General features: G+C 36.5%; 2 protein-coding genes and 1 long non-coding RNA gene across 3 annotated transcripts; 2 read left to right on the top strand and 1 right to left on the bottom strand.

Moving 5' to 3' along the window:
• Positions 1-65: 65 nt before the first annotated feature.
• Positions 66-9,056, bottom strand: LOC131336287 (non-functional NADPH-dependent codeinone reductase 2-like). Its single transcript, XM_058372072.1, has 4 exons — positions 8,618-9,056; positions 2,683-2,929; positions 1,730-1,909; positions 66-699 (listed from the first exon to the last, which is right to left on the bottom strand). Exons 1-4 carry the CDS (start codon positions 8,977-8,979, stop codon positions 457-459), a joined length of 1,032 nt encoding a protein of 343 aa, XP_058228055.1. The 5' UTR covers positions 8,980-9,056; the 3' UTR covers positions 66-456.
• A 2,691-nt stretch (positions 9,057-11,747) lies between these two features.
• LOC131332674 (uncharacterized) lies at positions 11,748-12,720 on the top strand. Its single transcript, XM_058366975.1, has 2 exons — positions 11,748-12,043; positions 12,174-12,720. Exons 1-2 carry the CDS (start codon positions 11,784-11,786, stop codon positions 12,583-12,585), a joined length of 672 nt encoding a protein of 223 aa, XP_058222958.1. The 5' UTR covers positions 11,748-11,783; the 3' UTR covers positions 12,586-12,720.
• Positions 12,721-18,803: 6,083 nt separating this feature from the next.
• On the top strand, positions 18,804-20,584 carry LOC131325632 (uncharacterized). The gene is made up of 4 exons (XR_009199767.1): positions 18,804-18,947; positions 19,022-19,126; positions 19,241-19,318; positions 20,408-20,584. It is a non-coding gene; the product is annotated as an uncharacterized LOC131325632 (long non-coding RNA).
• Positions 20,585-23,873: the final 3,289 nt, after the last annotated feature.

Raw genomic sequence — 23,873 nt, 5'->3', positions numbered from 1 at the left:
AAAAAAATAAGCCTGTTGACTTATTTAGCCAAACGGGTATCATTGTTCGCCAAAAGCATGTATCCTTCAGCAACAAAGAAACTTTCGTAGCAAAATATCATTAGTCGCAAAAGTCTATTGTTCGAAGCATTATTGCACTTGTAACCATAACAATGAATTCGTAGCTAAGTCCTCGAACTTATTCAAAATTACTGATTCCTCCACTCTTAAATGATAGTCCGCTATGAAAAAGACGTGCAATGTTTGTATAAAAATTTATGTACTTTTCATAATTTTTTAATTTCTTGACACCAAATTAAAGGTCTCAAATTTGAGATCTTAAATTTGGTTTCAAGAGATTTAATAACTTATACACAAAAGTACTTTACTTTTCTTTTTTGAAAAATTGCTTGTCTTTTCGTAGTGGACTATTATTTAAAAATGCATGGAATAATAGATGCGATCTATGATAATAAATTACCCAGTAACATTTAGATCAATGGGTTCATCCCAGAGGTCCTCAACAGATTTGTAGGGACCACCATCAGATACGAACTCAAGTCCACGACACCCCTTTTGTTGTGGAATTTGATTGATCTTTTGAGACTCTTCTGGGTTTAGTGTCCAACCCAATATTTCAAGATTTTGTCTCATCCTTTCCTTGTTAAAGCTCTTTACAAGTGCGCTCACTCCTTGCTCGTACACCCATCTCAAGCAGACCTTTTCACACACAGACAACAAGAAGAAATCTTTCTCATTTAGTTATTATTATTTGTATGTTTTTGTGTTGCATGTTCTTAATTATGCTCTTTGAAAAAGTAGGTACACATTCAAGAGTGATGAAGACAGTTAAAGACAAACTTTATATAATCCTTTGCAGAATACGACCCCCTATGGGGAAAACACTTTTTAGCTACATTTGTGTGTGAATTTGACTCTATTATTTAGTAGCTTTAATTTATGTCATGTTTGAACTTAGATCTTATGAATGCAATATGGTATTGAGTTTGAATTTGTTGGCTCGAATTTATGTGATTTGGATGATCATTGGTAGTGTTGTACGCACAAGTTAGATGTTATTCTTCTTATTAGAAAAATGAAAATAGGCGATTTAAGGGATCAAAAACGAAAACTTTTCGTGATAAAAAACTTTGTGTGTTCAAAACGCGTTGCTTCATGCTTTATGTATAAAAAACTTTTTGTGATAAAAACAAAAGTATCATATTGTTCATATACTGATAAGTAATCGAATTATACAGTCAGTCTCAAATGAGGGAGTCCAAATTTTAGTTAAAATGCGGACCCTCTCATTTCTTTCATTTTCCGATCAAATTTTGATGATCCGAACCGCTCAATGTGTTCAGAACGTGATTTGAAGGGTACTCGCAAGAAATCGGCAAAAAAAATGATCGGGAAGGGCTTCATCCGAGCAGTTTTTCTTTGAACCGTTCGATAAAAAATAAACAAAAACTGCTCGGATGAAGCCCTTTCTGATCATTTTTTTTGCTGATTTCTTCTGGGTACCCTTAAAATCACATTCTGAACACATTGAGCGGCTCAGATCATCGAAATTCGATCGGGAAAGGGAGGTCTGCATTTTATTAAAATGAGGTGGTCCTCATAAGAGCCGGACTGTCGAATTTTATATATATATATAAAGTATCAAGTTGTTTATGATCGGTATACGTACGTATCCAAATACCATTAATTATTAATTATATTACTTATAATTAAGGAGTTGATTAGTTACCTGTGCAAGAGTCTTTCCTTTGGACTTGGCAATTTCTTTGAGTATCTCACACTCCATGACTTGGTCGGTTCCCCAAAGTGTTCCTTTAGCACCTAAAGGTGAGTATGCAGTAACATGGATGCCCTTTTCCTCACAGAACTTCCTCAGCTTCTTTTGCTGCCAAAGTGGGTTCATCTCCACCTTGCATGATTCAACCCAAATATAATGGTAACAATAAGTAGGTTTAGAACACAAGAAATTAACCAATTAATTAGGACATATGCAGGCAAAATAAAAGCACAAATTACAAAATTGAACCTGATATTGAAGAGTGTATAAAAAGCAAAGCTTTAAATAGCGGTAGTGGATTGGGTAGCAGAAACGAGGGTTTCGAATGATACGTGGCGGGAATCAGGTAGTGGTCGTAGTGACTATGAAGTGTCAAAAATTCAAAAGCGATACGCATCGGGCATTGGTCGGTTTGACTGCCACCAAGGATGGAACCAGGATTTTACCCTAGCATTGGCGAAATATATACTAAAAAAATCTAATGATTGCGAGACTATATAAGTTAGGCATAATTTTTTTTTTTACATATAATAATTGCATTTTCTAAAATTCTTGTCGTGGCGGTCGCCGCCACTAGACCATCTGGTCCCATCTTTGGGCCTGCCACGTATTAGTTTTTTGGCTCTCCCATACAATACCGCTGATATCTCGATGCTACTAAAAACTTGCAAGTGTATCAGCCTATTCTTGATACATTTCACTTTACACTCTAGTTTTTTGCCCTCTTCACGGTCAATACACAACATATACGAATGCTTCAAGATCGAGCTCTAGCTCCAAAACTAACGACGCCGTTACATTCGATTTCCGCTACGTATTATTCAATACTTTCTCCACCGTTACACAGCTACTATTAATATTTTGCACCCGTTTCCGGTATTTAAAACCTTGAAGACAATACTTACTTGATTGACAGCTGGAGGAATGTTTGCTGTGAGAAGTAACTGCTTAAGTTTTTTGGAAGAGAAATTGCTCACTCCAATATTCTTGGTGAGGCCTAGTTTATGACATTCCTCCATAGCTTCCCATACAGACTTGAAATCCATGGGAAGAAGGTCACTCTGACTGAAAGGCAACACATAGCCCGCCGCGGGCTTCATGCTTATTGGAAAGTGAATTAGATACAGATCCAAATACTCCAACCCAAGTTTCCTAATTCACTCAAAAAGTAAAACACAAGCAGATTAAATTACATCTTCTTCAATCTGTATTTGGAATGGGAAAAAAAACAAGTATAAAATTCATTGAGCAATGCTAGAAACACTGTGAAAAAAAAAACACAAAAAACAAAACCGCGGTACTTCCCGGTGTAAAAAGTACAAAGTGTTCATCATGTTGGACATTTGAAGTTGCAATGCCATAGTGGTCATCTCTGATGACCACATTTTTGGTGCCATGTGATGTATCATCACTTTTCATTGGTAAAGTACATGACTAGTGAGATGTACTCTACTAATACAGTGATAACACATCACATAGTAATCAAAATGTGGTTATCAGAGATGGACACCAAAGCATTAGGATTTGACTTAGGGCATCTCCAATCCATCTCTATTTCTCCAAAATAGAAGATGGATGTGACACATTGAGGGGAGATTTTGTAATTTATTTCCTTTTTTCTTCACTTTTTGTACTTTTTGGGAGAATCTTTGAGGAACCCACCGTCCTTTTTAGAGTTTGGTCCTCCAAAAGTAAATTTGGTCCTCTAAAAATGGAGGACCAAAAGCAAATTTGGAGTATAAAATTTCTCCAAACTCTAAAAAGGACGATGGGTCCCTCAAAAATTCTCCCAAAAAGTACAAAAAGTGAAGAAAAAAAGAAATAAATTACAAAATCTCCCCTCAATGTGTCACATTCATTCTCTATTTTGAAGGAATGGAGATGGATTGGAGATGCTCTTAGAGCATCTCTAATCTCTAGTGGGTTAGCTATTTTATGTACTAAAATGTGTGTTACAGGACGTAAATTGAATAACTGCACACACATATATATATAGTAATTTTCAGGTTCACTCACCTGGATTTTCTTATGGTCCAAATTTTCCCTTTCCGGATCGATTTGCGATGATCCGAGCCGCTCAATGTGTTCAAAACGTGATTTTAAAGGTACTCGCGAGAAATCAGCAAAAAAAATGACCGGGAAGGGCTTGATCCGAGCAGTTTTTTACTGAACCGTTCAATAAAAAACTGTTTGGATCAAGCCCTTCCCGATCATTTTTTTTTGCTGATTTCTCGCGGGTACCCTTAAAATCACGTTCTGATTACTTTGAGCGGCTCGGATCATCGAAATTCGATCGGGAAATGCGAGGTTTGGACGGTCCGGTCCGTAAGGCGTTCGGACCTGAAAAGAAATCTATATATATATATATAGAGAGAGAGAGAGAGAGAGAGAGAGAGAGAGAGTGTGCATTAATTTAGGTAATTAAAGAGTGAGTGCACTAAGGGTGAAAATAAATTGTGTTAGTATATATTGAAGAAAATAAGGTAACTTAAATATCAGTCTTGTTTTTTTTTTATTAGCAAAAAATATTTATTAATCATAATAAACAATACATCCCAATTAAGTTGGCACCTATCACTACAAATTTTTTTTCCCTTTAACAACATTTGAAAAACGCCGGGAAAGACCCGAAAAACACCGGCAAAGATTCTAGCGGTGTTTTTGCAAACGCTGAGGATGCCAAAGTCAGCTGGGGATTTTGGCGTTTAAGAAACGTCGTAAAAGATCTATGGCGGCATTTTTCGAAAAAAGTCATAATTCATTCATGAGTAAAAATCGCCTTTCTGGCGACGTTTTTCCAAAAATGCCGAAAAATGTCTTCTATGGCGAAGATTTTTTTTTTTTTTTAAATGTTGCTAATAAAAGCCTCAGGAATAACTTTTTTTCTTGTAGTGTATTGCTAGCTAGGACAATCATAGGACTCGGAGACCCTGCTGGCTAGCAGGGTTAGGAGGGGTGCTGCCCCTTTCAAACGAACCTGTTTTGCTTCACGAAACCCCTCACCTTTTATGCTCGTTTGTTCCCTGTTTGGTACCCACAAAATGGACAAGATATTATTGATTTTTTGTGGGACCCATTTTGAGTCCAACAAAGATGTTTAAACCGCTCATTTTATTCTTAAAATGTGTTTTCATAGGTTGTTGTAAAAAATTAGCTCAAGCTAGCCGATATCGGTAAGAGCTTTTTCAAAATTGCGCCTACGAATTTTGAAAAGGCATTTACCTATATCGGTTTGAGCTAATTTTTTAGCATGAACACATTTAAATAATAATGAGTGATTAGAATTATCTTTGTGAGATCCGAAATGGACCCCTCAAAATTCAATAATCATTAGTCTGAAATAAAGTGTTTTGCCCTACAAATTTTTAAAAAGCCTAACTGATATCAAATTAAGCTAATTTTTTTTGTAGGAACTCATAAAAAAAAAATTGAAGAATAAGCGATTTCAATCATTTATGTGGGATCCAAAATAAACCCCACAAAAAAAGAAAAATGATTTTCACACTCCTCTTTTACATCCACACCTTCCTTCTTTGTCTTTTAGCAAAAAAAAAAAAAAAAATACATACATTTTCAACACTTAAAAACAAAAAGAAAGAAAATGTGAATATTAAAAAGGGAAGTATATATGAAAATCACTCCCCCAGGAAAAAATCAAAAAATCATTAACCATCTTACCCACTTTTGGTGGGTGCCAAACAGGGAACAAACAAGCATTAAAAGGGGATGAGTTTCATGGAGTAAAACAAGGCTGTTTGAAAGGACCAACACCCCTGCCGACCCTGAAGGGTCCCCCAGTCCGACAATCATATGCCGCCTAAACCCAAAAAAGAAAGGCTAACATGCAAGATGCCAACCTTGGCCCCAAGAGGAAAGGCTAGCAATAGTCTTGTTCTTTGGTCTTCCTTAAGATTTAATCCTTGTTGAAAAAGTAAGTTATCTTTTAGTCTTGAATTTCAAATAAACATACTCCCTCCCTCCCTAGAGCACAGCCCACCTTTTCTCATTTCTTAATTTTTCACAATCGGTTCTTAACAAACTCCCCATTAATTTTTTAGTCTCCAATATTTCCAATGCACCGACTAGTAAAACGTAAGAGTGGTTATCTTAAACATTAACTATAACAAGATTAATGGGATTCGTTTGAAGCTAAACCCATCACGTAAACTGAAACAAATTATTCATATCAATAACAACTAGGGTTGATGACTAAATAACGAATACTGCATGAAATATTGTGCAAAACTTACACTATTTGAAATGGATTTATCATTGTCTGTATATCTAAAATTTCTCATAATTTCTGCAAGACGTAATTTTTTGATAAACTTGTCATAATTTAGTACAAAACAGTACCACAAATATCTCATAAACTTCCGTAAACTTTAGTACTTATATGGTAATTTTACCATAACAAGATAATATTATCAATTCACCACAACATAAAATTACTTGGAAAAGTACAACAAATTTATCATATTCATGATCACAACATAAAAATGTCAGAAAACTTTTGAAAACAAATGATAAATCATCAAGATAACACATCGATCAAGAGATTATGCAAATAAATATCCTAACATAAAGACAACTACATTGACACCTTGAAGATATTTCACCCACTTCTTGCAAACGAGGTATGAGAGAATAGTGTAGGATGATATATATATATATATATATATATATATATATATATATATATATATATATATATATATATATATGTTAGATATGTTATATACACGATACGGTTTCTCAGAAAGTTACACGTCTGATTCATATTCTATCACCTCTCTTTAATTCTTTCTTTAATTAACTGTCCTGCCTTAGTACTTAGTAGTGTGCAAATTTGGCCCAGCCGCCTGAAAGCCTGTCGAGCCCATTGGATTTTAGCTTAGTGGGGACCGATTTTAGCCTGGCCTTTGCCCCACCAAGTTTTACGGATAGGGCTTGGGCTTGGGCTAGAGGTTTTGGAGCTTGGCCCTACCAGACGCCCAGTTGTTGGGCTACCAGGCTAATATGGCTCTAAGCCCGAAACTTTTGGCCCCTCATAGCTCTATCCAATTCCATCATGAGTTATATATATATATATGGTTTCTAATTCGCATGTCCACAGTAGATAATGCTATTTTATAATCAATAATCCAAACCATAGCGTTTAAAGTCCAAACTTTAATTTTTGAAGTAGAAAACCCCCAATATAATTATCCTACATGGGTGCTTTAGGGTGATTTTATGTGAAAAAAGTATTTTATCCACTATTTTGTCAAATATGAAAATTTTGTAATGTATCATTGAATTGATTGTTCAATAGAAATAAGAATTGTTATTCAACACTTTTTGCCTAATAGCCCATAAAAAAAAAATAAAAGCTTTTTGCCTAGAGTACATATTCGAATATATTCCATGCACATTGCGTTGAAGTCATGCATTAAAAACACTACATACATAGCCGGCCCAAGCACAAGGCCTGGGCCTTGGGCATCAAGATGCCCAATTTTGGGGCACCCTAATTTTTTTTAGTATTTGGGTTGTGTAGGACTCTTTTTAAGAAATGCTCAGTCCAAGTTTCAGAAGTAAGGCCCAGTCTCTTGAGCATTGACACTAAGGCAATAGGAATTTCTACTTATAAATTTTTTTTTGCCTTCATTGTTTCCTTCAACTAGCAATGTGGGACTATAAGTGGGAGATTTTATTTTACAACTTGTTTGTCCCACATAGATAGAGGAAAACCTCAATTGGCAAAGTGGATTTAATACTATTGTTTTGGCTTTCTCTGACTGTTTTTTTTTTCCGTAAAAATTGTCAAGCATTTAAGGCATTATTCTTAGAACAGAGGCCTTGGGCACCTAAATACTTTGGGCCGGCCCTGACTACATATAACTAATGTCGCAAAAAGAATCGTGTAGCCTCTTTATTATTAAAAAAATAATTTTAATTGTAATTGCATTCAAAGATTGAAACTATAATTTACTTCCATGAAAGAAAGTTCAACAAAAAAAAGGGTCCTGTATAACAGAGGGCCCGAGGCCCAAACCCAAACTCTAGCCCAAGCCCTTAGCCTAGGGGCGGAGAGAAGGTCCCCCCGGTCCCCCACCCCAAAGTCATTGACTATTTCAAAAATCATGACCCCGTTGGTTTTGAATTTTGAATTTTGAATTTTGAATTTTAATTATTACTTTATTTTTTTAATAATTATTTTTATTTTTATTTTTCTCTAATTATTATTATTATTTTCAATCATTCCTTTGCTTCTTTTTTTTTTACATTCATTGCCTACAAATTCAAATTAAAAATCTCAAAACGAATGAATCGATATGACTATTTTATTCTGTTCCTGAATAAAAGTAGTTATGTAAAAATAATGGCGACACCCCCCAAAACTCATTGGAGATTGTACCTAGAATAGATTTGGATAAAAAACCATCTTTTCATTTTTTTCTTGAGTTGTGCTCCCAACTATGGAGTGTTCCGTTACCATACTTTTTGGTATTTTGCATTTTGATTATTGACTTTTTAGTTTTTTGAATTTTGGTCAAAATGTATTTTGAATATGATTTAGTGTTTGAAGATATGTGCATAATATATTTTGCAACATGATTAATGTTTAAAAGATATGTGCGAAATACATTGCAGGACTTTTTATTAACCAAAATAAAAAAAAAGTAAAACATGAGAAGTCAAGAAGCTCATCTCCTCCTACTTCTTACTTCTCTCTTCTCTAAACAACCCAGGTTACCCAGCCAAACACGTAATGAGAAAAAGAGAATGCAAAAAAGAAGCTGCCAAAGAAACAGGCCCTTCGATAAACCATCAAAACCAATGAATGGAACAACTCACTGAAGCGTATTTCGTAGCGCAGGGAGGACGCGGGAAGGGTGCACGTCGGAGCACCATAGCTTGGACGTGATGAACAGCTCGTCACGAGATTTGACGAGTCCGAGATCAAGGGCTTGTGAAACGGCTTCACCGAGACACTGTTCCGACTGGTAAACTGCGGCCGTGTCGAAATGGCGGTACCCGAGTTCGATAGCCGTCAAAATGGACTCCTTTAGAATCTCTCCTGATTCACCGAAGGGCCACGAAGCTGTCCCAAAGCCAACTAGAGGAATACTATTATTTGCGGAGGCAGAGGCGGTACTATCATTACCGGTGTTGTTGGCCGGTGGGCTGCGTAGTGGTACCTCCGGTATGCTCACCATTTCTATGAAGAAGGTAGATAAAATGTGATGCAGAGGAGTGAACGGCGGATGTAGTTATTGAGTATCGGATAAAAGAGATTAAAAGCAATACAGACCACATAATAGTTTAGTTCCCCCTCCCCCACACCAGCCCAAATGGAAAACGATTATTTTAGCTGAGCACGGATCTCTATGAGCGGAGGGTGGAACCCGAAATTTTTTATTTTTGGACGCTGCTATTCACAGCCCTCTATTTTCTCCCATGGCCCGTTAAAAATTTTCAATTATAATCGACAATTAGTTATCGAAATTGAGATATATTTTCAGCATCCAATTACCAAAATATAATATTTTTTTCAACAGCTATTTACCGAAAATGCATGTTCGGCAGTTGTTTACCGAAAGTTGAACATATTTTCGACATGTAGTTACCGAAATATAATATTGTTTTCAACAGCAATTTACCGAAATATTATTTATGATTCTCAACAACAATATACCGAAATGTTATTTATGATTTTTAACAATTATTTACCGAAATGTAGTGGGTTATGGAAGAAAATAAAGGGTTGCAAATAGCGGTGCCCTTTTTTTTTTTTTTTTAATCAAACGGAAATTTTATTTAAGGGAAATTTATATAAATGATCCTCCTAATTTCATCCGAGTCTCATTTTCGCCCCCCAAGTATTAATTACAACTCTTTTGACCTTCAAGTTTTGTTTTCGTATCAAATTGGTCCAATTGATAACTTTTGTTAGCTAAACTGGAAGAAAAAAAATAAGATTGAGGGCAGCGTCATCAATTGTACCAACTTGGTATGAACTGTAACATTCAAACTGCTATCAATCTTATTTTTTCAATCCAATTTGGCTGACAGATGTTATCAATTGGACTAACTTGGAAAAAAACCAAACTTGAAGGTTATTAGAGTTGCAATTAATACTTGGAGGACGATAATGAGACTCGGGTGAAACTAGGAGGACCATTTCCATAAATGTCCCTTTTATTTTTGTTTTGTGTGTTTAAGTTTGTCTTTATGAATATTGTTAGATTTGCATCATTATTTTTTTTATCTCATCTTGAAGAGAGAAGTTTAAAAAGTAAAAAGTAATACCTAAAACCAAAAAAGTTTATTAAAACGAAAAAAATATCAAATAACTGTCTTGTTTTTTTGGTCTAAAATGCCGTCTTATATAAATTTTTGTCAACATCGGTCACAATGTTTTACTTTTCTATTTTCTCTCGTCGAGACAAATGACTAAAAAAAAAAAAAAAAAAGCTGAGAAAAGTAAAAACAAGAACATTAATTTGAACTGTGCAACAGGCTCAACGATTATATTTGGGTTTATTTGTACCATCTTTTGAACTTTTGAGTCATGGCAAAAGTGGTATGCTCTAATTTACTCTTTCTATCTCCTTTTTTAGAATTCAGTATTTTATTTTGTTCTGTTCTTTAATAAGTGTCCATTTTATAAAGTTAGTAAGCAAAAATTGATACATTTTATATTTTTCCCTTAAAAATAGATTCCATTTTAAAAAGTTAATGAGTAAAAGTGTAATGATGATGTTTTCATAGATGATAAGTAGGAAAAATTTTAACTTTTACAGTGTAATGATGATATTTTCATAAAAAAATGAATTTACGAAATGTGAAGGGATGGAGGGAGTGGGACGCTTACATTATAATTGAAGGTATATATAGAGATAGAAATAAAGTTATATTAGTGCGTCCTGTTGGTATTATATGCTACTATTATGCTTAATGTTTGGGTGTGTATGTGTGTGAGCTGAGAAACAAGAAAAAAGAAAAAAGTGAGACGGGCCAAGCCAAGAGTTGTGCTTGCTGGGAATTCAATTGGGGGTTGGAAAGGTAGCCCGTAAAATTAATTCAAAATATCTCGGAAAGAGAAATAAGTGGTTTGGATCACATAAAGTGAATTTGAATTATTAATTTCACTTTTCGTGACATTTTTGGGTTCACATTTTTTATGAAATTACAACAACTAGCCTCCAAGAATTCAAATGATTACTATTCAATAGGGTATTATCAGCAGGGGCGGCTCCACATGGAGTCCAGAGGGTGAAAGCGAACCCTTTGGACTCGAAAAATGTACTAAAATTTTGTACTTTTTACATATAATTTGATTTTTCTTTCATATTTTTTCATATTATTGATACTGAATTGTTCATGAGTAGTCAATCTAAAAAAAAAAACTTCACTTAAATTTGTGAGTATGTAGATCATATAACTCAACAAAATAAAATGAATTAAGCACAATTCATTTTCAATCATAATAACAATTTTCTTTTTATATAGAGTTGTGTATCCAAAAAATTTCTTTATGTTTTTATCATCGCTAAACTAAAACCATGAAGCCGCCACTGATTATCTGAGAAGTTCCATAAATGTGTGCGAGTCCCTCAAAATAGGTAACCAATCCCAGTCAAAACTGCAAATATATGCGTTTCAAATTTTCAATCAACTAAATATGGGAAATATATGATACCCCCTATATACAAAATTCAGGATTTCGTGCAATTACAGGGGGAAAACATAACACATTATGATGTTATGAACTAAAACTCAAGTAAGTGCAAGATTTGGGAATAATATTTAGTTTATCCTTTTTTTTTGTTGACCTTATTAATTTGAGGTGGACTCAGATTCGAAAATCTTTTTCTATTTAATTTTTTTCCGATGTAAGATTGAAGTAGTTACCATTTTGAGAGAGTTTACATAACGAAAACTAATTCATACAGCATTCCACTGTGTATATATATGAACCAAACAACTCTTCAGTCTCCGCAAGTATTTCAAAGGAAAAATGGGGTTGGTCAGAAAAGATTTTGCTCTAGTACTGGTAATTGCTATGGCCCTGTTTGGGTCGATGCTATGTGAAGGAAAGGCTAATTCCAAGGGTTTTGAAGTGGCACCAAACTGCAAAAGACTCGAGTGCCCTCCTTACCAAGTGATTGAAAGCCAAAAGGATTATGAGATTCGAAGTTACAAGAGGGCTCTGTGGGTGTCCAGTCCCCGGATCAACTCAACTTCCTACAACGATGGATCCGGCAAAGGCTTCAAAATGTAAGCATCGCTCTCTCTCTCTCTCTCTCTTTGAACAGTTGCCGAAACGAATTGTCATCCAGACCAAATTCATTAATGTTTGCGAGCTATCGATCATCTTCTAACACGTTTGAATTTTGATGGCACGCAGACTCTTCGCTTACTTTTTGGGAAAAAACAAACAGTTGGTGGAAATCAATATGACCGCTCCCGTTTTGGTCGATGTGAATCCTTCAAATACTACCGGATTGTATACCGTCTACTTCTACTTGCCACAAAAGTACCAGAAGATCAGCCCTCCTGTCGCTGATCAGGTTCGCCCGGTGACGCTCCCTAAGCGCAAGTACGCTGCCGTTAGGAGATTCGGAGGCTTCACGAACATTACAGACATTCCTTCGCAAGTGACCGCATTGAGAGGAAGCCTGAAGGGCACCCCTTGGGAATCAGCCATTGCAAAAACATATGGTGGTGGCGTTGTGCCATACACTGTTGCCGGCTACAACTCGCCGTTCGAACTTGTCAACCGCGTGAACGAAGTATTGCTTTGGTTTGACAAAAGTTAATCAAATAGCCGTAAGTAATAATAAGAGGCAAAATTTTTTAAAATTACTGAGTTTGAGATGTCGTTGGCGTTCGACCTTTTTACGTGCTTTCTGTCCCTATTGAATGTTGTTTGTGAAAGAGCAAGAAATGCATGGATGATATAAAAGAGGCACGCTGTTTTGGACTGGCACTACTTCGGACCTGCATGCTTTATGTTTATGTTTATTGTAGGGGTTCGATTTAACGGGACCTTAACCGTGATATGGGCTAGGATTCTCCCTCCGCTGATCCGTTCTCCTGCTTCTAGACCTGCAACAAGTCACTAGGGTTGGGATAGTCCAGTGACCCTCCGACAATCAAGTTAAATCTCAGGGGAAGGATTTAGATCTAGAGTTAGGGAGGAATGACATACCTCTCTAGATGAGTATCCCTTTGTATTTATTGACCTAGGTTTACTTGGCCTCCAAGCCAACGCGTGAAGAGTACACTCAAGTAACCGCCTCGGGTGACATCATATGTGACGAGAGGGGCAAAGTGGTTGCGGAGCATATGACCAGACCTGATCCCAATGATTACAATTGCCACGTAATCCTCATGGACCCCGGCCATCTGGCACACTTTCTCCCTTAGGCGGCTTCGGGAGCACCGAAGCAGGAACACGTGCTGCTGGCATTCACCGAATCCAGACAGGGTCTTTCTACCGAGCACTAAACCGAGCAGCATGTCGGCTCCATTACCTTCCACCAACTCACTGACCAGACCCTCACGGGGCACTTGTCTCGGAATACGGGGCCAGGTAACCGAGGCCACCACATTTATAGTTTGTTTATGTCCCTACTGATCGAATTGTTTTAGCATCTAGTTCATGAATCGTCTAAACGGGAAATTGAATATCTATAAAAACATAAACTGAATTTGAAAAAGTTCAAAAAGAGAAAATAATATCATCTTGTAAGCAAGATTTTGATTATTTTCTTGTTTAAAAAAACATTTAAAAATTGGTCCAAAACTCTAGGGAAACGTAGAAGAAATACGAAAAAATTTCAACTTTGAATTCGTTAGAGAGATTTAGAGAAGCCTCACGATAAATACCGACTAGCATCAACCCGTGTTATGCGTGACAATTAAAAGGGAAAAAATAGATTTTATTGATCCGTGGTTAATAGGATTTATCAAATTCTAAGTTATCTTCCTTTTTGAATCAAATTAGATTTTAAAATAGTTAAAATCTAAATTTTATTAGACGTTTTTGGATTATGCCACTTGTCGCTTACAGAGGGCTTCTCACAAAAACACCCTTGCAATACGACATTGTATGGATATAGTTATGGATGGGAGATCGCTTCTAACAAAAGTACGTGTAATGAAGGGACTTTTCGGCCTTCTAACAAAGATGATGTGGACATATCATGTCAAATTTCTTCCTAACAATTTTTTTTTTTGGTAAGTAATTCCTTCATAACACTTATTTTGAAATTAACCCAAGGAGTTGGTCTAGTGATCAAGACCCGTAACTTAAGAGTTTGTTCCACCCTAAAATCTCAAGTTTAAAACCCTCTCAGGTGCTATCAATTTTTTTGTGTCCAATCCATATCGAGTTTTGCACTAACTAATTGGAACCTCTGCAAGGGGTGGATGGGATCGATTCCCCACAATTAGATAATGTGCACGTAAACTGGCCAGAAGTTTGAGTAATACAGACACGCTGACTTTGAACTTCTCTTCTTGGCAAGTCGACTGGGCTGGACAAATGGGTGAATTGGGCTAAATGAGATTTTGGGTCTCATCTTAATGGATGGTTGTTGGCTAGATGACAACTATGGGATCGGAATGGTAAATGGTTTATCTAACTTTGGGGTTTGGAATGGGGCACTGGAAGCAGAAATGCACGCCAACCCCTCAGGTTCACCCCTCCATCTACCACTCGCGTACTTGGCGAGCGGGCCCCATCTCTTTAAAAAAAAAAAAAAAAGAAACAGCAAAAAGCAAAACGACCCAAAACCATCTCGAGAGAGAGAGGAGGCCAGAGGACGGACCCATCACCACTGCCAACCACCACTGGCTGCACCTTTGGCGACCACCTCCACCGCGGCGGGGCCCCTTCAGATCTTGAAGAGCGGTCCTTAAATCCAAAAGGAGCATAAAAGTGTTAGTGAATTTTGGATGGTAGCGGATTTTATAGTTGGTCTTAGTACATAGCCCTAAGCCAAAGGGAGCAAGGCTTTTATCCTTGGTTACCAATAATTTGATAAAATGAGGGGTCCTTGACAATTTGTGTAGTATTCATGAGCCCTTCAAATAAGTAAAAATTGATTATATGAGAACAATAGTAATATTTTTGTCCCTAAAAATGATGGAAGAGTTAGTTATCTTTAAGCAATTGTTTCAAATTTGTGTAATATAGCATAATTTTTTAAGTTTATGTTTGTGTACCCACTACTAATGTTACTATTTTTAAGCTTATTTGTCTTTTTTAATCATTTTTCTGGTAATTAAAATGCATAAATGTTAGAAGATTACGTTTGGAATCTTTTTTCTGATACCATGTTACAATAAATAAAAAAAATGAGAAAACAGTGTTCCGGCTCATAAAAAAAACTCATTTTCTTTAAGTAACTGGAATATTTTGGCAAAATATTTAGAAGAAAAGAAAAAACTCTCTACACGCCTGGAATACTGAATTTTTTTCGAAATTAATAAATGACCCCATTACAAATTGATGATGACACCACACTAGTTTATTTTTCACTAGAACCACCCTCATTTTTCCTCTGTAAAAGTTAAAACTTAAAGCACCACACTATTAGAATTTGATAACCAAACCACACTAGATTATTTTTCCACTTGAAAGTTGAAACCCACTCCACTCTTTGAAGAAAAATATTTATTTGGTGGTCTTGGGGCAAATACCCCTAAACACCGTACATTTTCGTGGAGGCTTATCACTAAATGTATGGACTCCACAAAAAAGTGTGATGTTGAAGTATGATGGGGCACCATGTGGCGGTGCCCCAAAACCATTGAAATTACTCCTCTTTGTTTTGTAAAAGTTAGAAAACCAACGATAGAATAAAGTGCATGGATAATAGAAGCACTTGATGTTATCCACAAAAAGATCGACTAGTATCATGCAACGATTTCAAAATATGAAACACCGTTGAATACAATTGTAGAAGTGCAAGAGTTTTTTTTTTTTTTTTTTCCGCTGAAACTGAAAAGAAGATTATTAATACATACCTTTCGATACCTTTTATTTTTCAGTTGAAATACTTGTTGGGCTTTCGACGAGTTCTTTAACGAAACTATATTATTAATTGCCATTACTGTTGAACTTTTTTATATATGTAACAGAAATCCTATTGGTACCGACAGTACCATAGGGAAAATGCACCGACAGCCACCGGAAGGCCGTCTCCGGCCACCAGACGGCCGATCCGAGCCGTCCAAAAATTTTAAAAAATAAAACCGAGTAGGCCAACGCGAGAATCAATGGCATCCGAGGTGTATAGGGTACTTGATCCGAGCATCCATTTTTTGGGTATATTTGTATATACGTGTATATACACGAAAAAGGGGTGCTCGGATCAAGTACCCTACACACCTCAGATGCCATTGATTCTCGCGAAGGCCCACTCGGTTTTATTTTTTAAAATTTTTGGACGGCTCGGATCGGCCGTCCGGTGGCCGTCGGTGCATTTTCCCTACGGTACCATCGGTACCAATAGCAGTACTCTGTATGTAATCGCTAATCGGTAAGGGAATTTATGCTTATAAATGACCCTATTATTTTAAAATTCTGGAGTCGCCACTGCACACACTTATGTGGATGGGTGTGTGACTAGGCCGTGTTTCCACTAGCAAAAAATGAAAAAAACTTAGGTATTTTTCTCCATCTCGTTTACGCTAATAAACAAGTCTTACCATTTTACAAACTCATTTATACTAACAAAAAAGTTGTCTACAATTTTTTTTTTCACCTAAAAAATTCGTCAGATCTTTATGACATGAATCCAAAATGATAACGAGATAAATTGACTAGATAATTTCAGGAAGATATTCTATGGTGTATGATGTTTGCAGATGATATTATCCTCATAAATGAAACCGTTAGAGGTGTTACTATGAAACTAGAAACATGGAGGGAAGCATAAAAGTCAAAGGATTTTCAAATAAGTAAGAATAAAATTAAGTATATGGTGTGCAAGTTTAGTGGTACCAGCAGTGCGCATAAACAAAGAGTGATGATCCAAGAATAAGAGATACTAAAGAGTAATCATTTTAGGTATTTAAGCTCAATTATTAGTAAAGATTGAGAGATTGCCGATGATGTGACCCATAGGATCCAAATGGGGTAGCTCAAGTGGAAGAACGCTACTGGTATACTATGTGACAAGAGGGTTCCCACAAAATTGAAGTGAAAATTCTATGGAACTGCCATAAGACTAGCGATACTTTACGGGACAGAATGTTGGTCTATTAAGAAATAACAAGTGAACAAAATGAGTGTAGCGGAAATGAGAATGTTGAGATGAATGTGTGGTAAGACTAGACAAGACATGATTAGAAATGAAACGGTTCGTGAGATGGTAGGTGTAACGCCTATAGGTGAGAAGTTGAGGGAAAATAGACAAAGATGGTTTGGGCAAGTTTACGGTAGATCGGGAGATGCTGTAGTTAAGAGAGCGGATAAGATAGTTTTGGATAGCAATGCTATAGGGAGGTGTAGACCCAAATTGACATTAGATGATGTTGTGCGCAAAAATATGAGTATAATTAGTTTGTGTGAGTAACTAGCCCTTGACAGAGCTCAATGGATGAAAATAATTCATGTAGCCAATCCCAAGTGATTAGGACATAAGGCTCGGTTTGGTTTGGTTTGATTTGGTATGGTTTAGTAACTCTACTCACAAACTCATCTACAACTTATAGTATTAACTATCGGAAACAACTTAACACTTTTCAACACCTAATTCACTACCAAAAACACCTAACAACTTGATTGCTACAATTTTTTTTTTTCAAAACGTATTCTGGAAAAGCGTGCCCCGTAATTGGTACGTTGTGTTTCAAGATTTATTGCAAAAGACATTACTTTCTGCCTTAAATTGTGGTCGTCCAAATCGCAGCTGAAGTGTAACCCCTTCTCTCGGCCATTCGAGGGAACTCAAATTAGGCATGCAACACACTTGGAGTAACGTGGACATAAAAATATGGATAAATACAGATTACACCTGATATAGTCTGAATACAAAGACTTTGGCATAGTCTGCATATACTACAAGAAAATGTGACTTTAACAGCATTTTTCTTACCGGCGGTTCATAAAATGCCGGTAAAACTAGTTATTCCCGACATTAATAGTAATGCCGGTTAAAATCACCTTAAAAACGGCATTAGATATAAAATGCCGGTAAAAAGAACTAAAACCGGCTTTAATTTAAAAAATGCCGTTTTTAGTCGGGTTATGCACGTCAATTATTCCAGAAACACTCAGCGAAATCTCATCCCTCCTAAAACGACGTCGTCTGCTTATTTCCCACCTATTTTTTCGCTTCCTTTTGAACTACCCTCCTAAATTTTCCTCCAGACTCCACATCAGTACTCTCTGAGTCTCAGCCCTCAAACGAAAAGCTCCAAGTCCTAATTTCTTCCTAATCGTCGTCGGTCTCTCATCGGCATCTTCACTGGTCGTCGTCGGCCTCTCATCGGCATCTTCGCTGGTCGTCGATCTCTCACCTCTCGCAGGTACACACGGTTTCTTCCTGATCGATCTCTCTGTGTGGCCGTCAGGCGATTTGGAGCGCACACAGGCACGGAGTTAGTTCTGGGTTTCGATCTCTCTGAACCTCAAATCCCCTCTCTCTATTCAGAGTTATGGGTTTCGAGATTTCACTTTTCTTTCTAGATGTTTCACCGTGCATAGGGTTCTAGAATCGTATTTGAGTGCTAAAAAAGCCGAAATTAATGTATTGCATGTGTTCTCCTAAATTTTTTCTCGGAAAGTTTTTCTTTTTAAGTTGGTAACCTTAAACATTCTTCAATTGGGACAGTTATTCATTGCCCTTTCCAATTGGGATCTAGCGGGACCAATTTTCAACTGGCTCCACAAAAGTTTACAGTAACTAGGAGATTTTGTATGACATTATCATTATGATGTATAAATTATGCAATCAGACACATATATGCGTGCTCATCACTTGAAAGGATACTCCTTTAGTTTGTTTATCAGGTTTCTCTGTAGCAAGTTACTTATTACCTTGATACTGAACACGTCAGGTTTGGTAGAACCTCTCAACTGAATATAAGAGTGGTTTGTGCTGCTTCGTCGGCCGCAGGAACCGCAGGAAGTTCAAGTTCCGAAGGCAACTTCAACCCGTATGAGGTAGTTTCAGATGGTGTTAAGTTGAGCGATTCGTTTGCTTCATCAAGTTCTCCCTTTTTAATACTTTTTTTCAGGTGCTTGGTGTGAGCCCCATTGCAGGATTTGAGGTGGTCAATGAGGCATATGCAAGAAAACGCAAGGATGCACAGGAGAGAAGGGATGAAGCAACTGCTGCCCAAGTTGGTTACCCTTTTTTCCCATACTATCCTGCTTGTATTCTATTTATTTATTTGCAAAATGGTGTTTATGCAATTATTTTTGGGATGTGTGTGTTCTACATGTATTATTTGCAGTTAGAAGAGGCGCATGACAAATTGTTGATGGCAGAATTGGAAAACTGAAAGAAGGGTGTGACATCTGGTTCCTTTGAGGTATATTTTACAAATCTCGGTTTGTGCCTGCTTCAAGTTTCTAATCTTGAAGGATGAAACAAGTTATTAAGTATTGATCTCTAAAGCTGCTGATGTTGAGGCTGGGATCTTCCTTGTTCCATGGACTGTCGAGGGAGATCACAGGGTTATTTATGAGGCTGTTGGCGTGTTCGTTAGTTTATTCTTTTTGTAGAAAAGATAGTGTCACTGTCTTCATTATAAGATGTCTACCTGCCATTTTTCTAGTGCAATATGATGCTGTTAAGTGTTGAATTTTGGGAACCAAAACAAGGAAGCCCTAAAGATCTTTTTTTTTTTTTTTTTTGGAGAAACTTATGCTTATATCACCTCATTCGACTGGGGGAACTTATGAGTTTGCCTTGTTTTTCTCAATGTTATATATGCTGTTGGCCATGAGTTTCAATGTATACCCTAACAATGAAGCCTAAAGAGTTTTGTTCAGAAAATTTATTCTTATATCCCATCTTTTTTGTGGGATAAATTCTCAAACCATTCCATTGCTTCTTTACTCGAATGCTTTTTCAGTTTGCTGGACGTCCGACGCTTAGTTCCCATGCATCAGTGTTTTACCATTTATCATGTGGTTCTCTATCTTGTGATGCGTCATTTAGATATTTCTGTTGGAGATGATTTAGATTTATTATTTAGGATAGAGTTGTCTAACGCATGGTTCATGTATTAAGGTTACCGAAGAGTCACATTCATGTATCTTGGTATATGTGTGTGTGGAGATACATGAATGTATTAAGTATTGAGAGTCCAAGCGATATGTTTGTGCCCTATATAAATGGGCTTTGGTCTATGGAGTTGGTAAGTAGAAAAGTTAAAGAGTATTGAAATAAAGATTAGCTTGTTGAGTGTTTAAGGTACTTGTGCTCCTTGGGAGCTCTGTGCGGCCTTAGGGTCGTACATCTCCAGAATGTTTATATTTTTGTTATCTTCCACATTTATGTTTAGTTATTTTATATATTCCGCTGCGTTATGGATTCCCAACAATTTCAAGACTTATGAGTGGTTATATTCTTTCTCATAATGTTTGATTATTAGTCTTATGGTTCTATCATTCAGGTTTCTAAGTATATCAAGTATGCCGATAAGCAGCCAATAGTACCATGGTGGCCAAGATCTGTCTTTGCATTTCATCATAGCATTATAAAGTAGTGCCGTTACGAACTCTTCTTTGCAGTCCGATTGTATACTTTACCAATTTATTACTGTGCGTTGTATATTAGTATTGAAGATGCTTTGGTAGTGTAACCAGGCCGATGATAGAATTTTTTTGTCCCATATCTATGACAGACTTCATCAATACTGATATACTGATGGGTAGTTGCATATGTCACCGAAATAGGTGATGTCCTTCTCTTTCTTTCTGCATTGTGTGAGTGTGAAACATTGGAGCTTTTGTTTGTGAAAATTATTTTAATAACAATGACAAGTGATTCCACTCAAATGGAGGAAGGAGTGAGAAAGGAAGAGAAAATCTTCTGTAGTTATTATGCATGTATTTTCCATGACTACTCCATTGTATTGATGCGTCGGTTTTTTGTTCAATCTTATCCTGACCTTGTCCACTCAACATTCATTGCATTTTATGTTTGGTTGAAAAGTATGACTACTAGAAAAGGAAAGCACATGATGAACTGTACTGCTGATGATGACGAGGGTAATCAACTGGCTGACGGTGAGGATGGAATGAGTTCTTCCTCCGAAGATGTTGACTCTTCTGGGGCTCGATTGAATAAGGTGATGTTGACTCTAGCTTTGGGTTCATTTTGGTCTGTTGGCAACAAGGAATATGTTGCGGGTTATGCTATGGTCATTTACGTATAGCTCTTACCACTTGTTAGTTGCTGGAAATATAGTTTTAAGGCATAAATTTACCTCTGTCAATGTTGAAATTAAGTGTTAAGTGATGATACTAAAACTCAATTACTGCAACTACATTATTGGGTGTTAAAACTGAAATTTATTCGCAGGAAATAATGGTTTAAACGTTGGAAATGAATCAGCTATGGAGCAGCAACCACATCCACAATCTACCAGTAACAACACTAATTCAAACTTGCACTCGTTGGAACAAAGGGTCGCGAACATCAGTTGGAACAGGTACCTTCAGTTTCATATTGGAAAGCCAAAGTATGGTTGTACCTTCAGTTGCATTCACAATTTTGAGGGCCAATGTATCTGACTGAAATTGAATAGCCATCTCACATCACAAACTTTGCCATACAACTATGCGAGAACTAAATGATATATATCTAGCACAAAATTGCCTTGGCGCAAAGGATAAGAGAGCACGTGTATTAGAAATGTAGAACATTCACATTCAAATAGGGACTACAATACCATTGTTGCAAAAAGATAAAACTAAAACAGAGTAGGCCCATTATACTTTCAGATTTGTATGTCACACACTCTGCTCCATGTCATACACAGAAAACCATTTTGACCATAATCAAAAGCCATGCAATCTACTTTTTTTGTTATTCTTTTCCTCCTTGGAAAATTTACTGGAGGCTTCCTATTATGTAGGTTTCGTTTCTCATGTACTCTTGAGAATACCTCTGATGTACTCCTATTAAATATATGTACTTTTTAGACTTAACTCTTGATGTGCTATTCCTATTAAATGGGTGTTTTGAGAAAAATTGATTGGGCTGGAGAGTACTCTTTGGGTCCAAATAGAATTCAACTTGTTTCAATGTTGCTTTTATTTTGGAATGGCAATGCTACCCGCTTGCTGCTGCTTTGAATTCTGCTGGTTATAGTTTTGGAATGGGAATGTTACTTGTTGCTGCTTTGTTTTCTGCTGGAGTCTTGTCTTCTTTGGATTATTTCATTTATGAATTGGTAGTGTGCGTGGCCCTAAAGGGATTAATGGTGCTCTGGACTCTCCATGTTGTTTCGATTTTTGAATGGGAATGTTACATGCTGTGTTTTGGTGCTCTTGATGATGCTGTGTTACTAAAATTTGCTCTTTTCTTGCTACTGGACTCAACTGTCGATGGACAATATGTGACGGCTACGGACATGATACGACTCTCCCCGAACATGTGTCAAACATGGCTTAGTACTTGTCCATCTTTACTATATTTCTTTTTCTCAAACACAGTGTAGATATTCTAGGACACGTAGGGTACCCATTTTACATTTGACGTGTCCCCGGCGATCATATTGGTTTGTTGGTGCTTCGATCATAACTTCTAAAATCTAAACCAACATAAGAGATTTTTTTGTTAAACTCTTTGAGGCACACCAACTTAATGCAACTAGTTAATGTCATTTGCTAAGGCCATGCGGATATTGTTTGATATTTTGATATTCCATTTGTTAATCATGATCACTTAAGTTGAAATTTTTATATACATAGTTATCACGAGCCAATTTAAGTTTTTGTTATTTTCTTCATCATGAATGGCAGAGCTTAGTTTCTTGCATTTATCCATTATAGTGTGATATGTTTGATGCATAGTGTGATATGTTTGATGCATGTGTCCTGTATTTTAAATGTATAGGATGTCGTGGGCTATATTAATATTATATATATACACACATATAACCGTGTAATTGTTTCTTGAATTTGCAGGTTGATAGGACGTAGACGGGCATGCACATGCAATGGGAATGATGGGAAATCTTCCTGATTAGGACAACTATTTTTGGTCTTTTGCTTTGGAGATTCGCAACCAAAAGCATGTTTTGGGTCTCTATGGTGCTTTGCTTAGTATGATCTTTTGTTTCTGGAGATATACATGCAATTGAAACTTGTAATTGATGCTTTGGGTTTGATTTTCACATTGGCATTCTATGCCATACCTTGTTATTATTTGTTACTTTGGGAATTGTCTTTTAAGATGTCCAATTTACTTATATACGGAACTTGGATTTTGGTAGTTGAACTTCAAATTGTTATGGGCAATTACAATTTTGTATGCAGGAAATATAGTGAAAATCATGTTTTAACAAATTGAAAATGCAAAAAAAAAAAAAAAAACCTTTTAGCGGCGATTTACAAATGCCGGTAAAAGCAATAAAAAGAAGATACCAAGATATAAAAATGGCATTTGAAAAATGCCGGTAAAAGTGATCAGAATTACGGCACTTATAAAATGCCGGTAATACTACCTTTCCCGGCATTTGCACCAAATGCCGGCAATAAATGTATATTCGGCTATTCTTTTGCCGGCATTTTAGAAATGCCAGGAAAACCAACAACAAATGCCGTTTTTGTATTACCGACACTTACCTAGACGGCATTTTTCACTTTTGTCAACAAACGCCGGTAATACTATTACCGGCATTAATTTAGCCTTTACCGGCATTTATAAAATGCCGCAAAAAGCATAATTTGGCGTAGTATATAGATCTCTCTAGCCTCTAGCAGTGTCCATATTTTAATTTTTACTTCGCAAATTTGATTGCTTTTTACACAGTTCTACGTGTTTATAATCTTTTAATATAGTTTTCCATGATTTCATATTGTTAGGTCAAATTATAGTTTAAAGGGTGTCCGTTTAATGTCTCTGATTTC

The sequence above is a fragment of the Rhododendron vialii genome, chromosome 1a, assembly GCF_030253575.1.
Source record: "Rhododendron vialii isolate Sample 1 chromosome 1a, ASM3025357v1".
NCBI lineage: Eukaryota > Viridiplantae > Streptophyta > Magnoliopsida > Ericales > Ericaceae > Rhododendron > Rhododendron vialii.
Note: the sequence above shows the minus strand (reverse complement) of the source record. Positions and strands in the feature narration are given on the sequence as shown.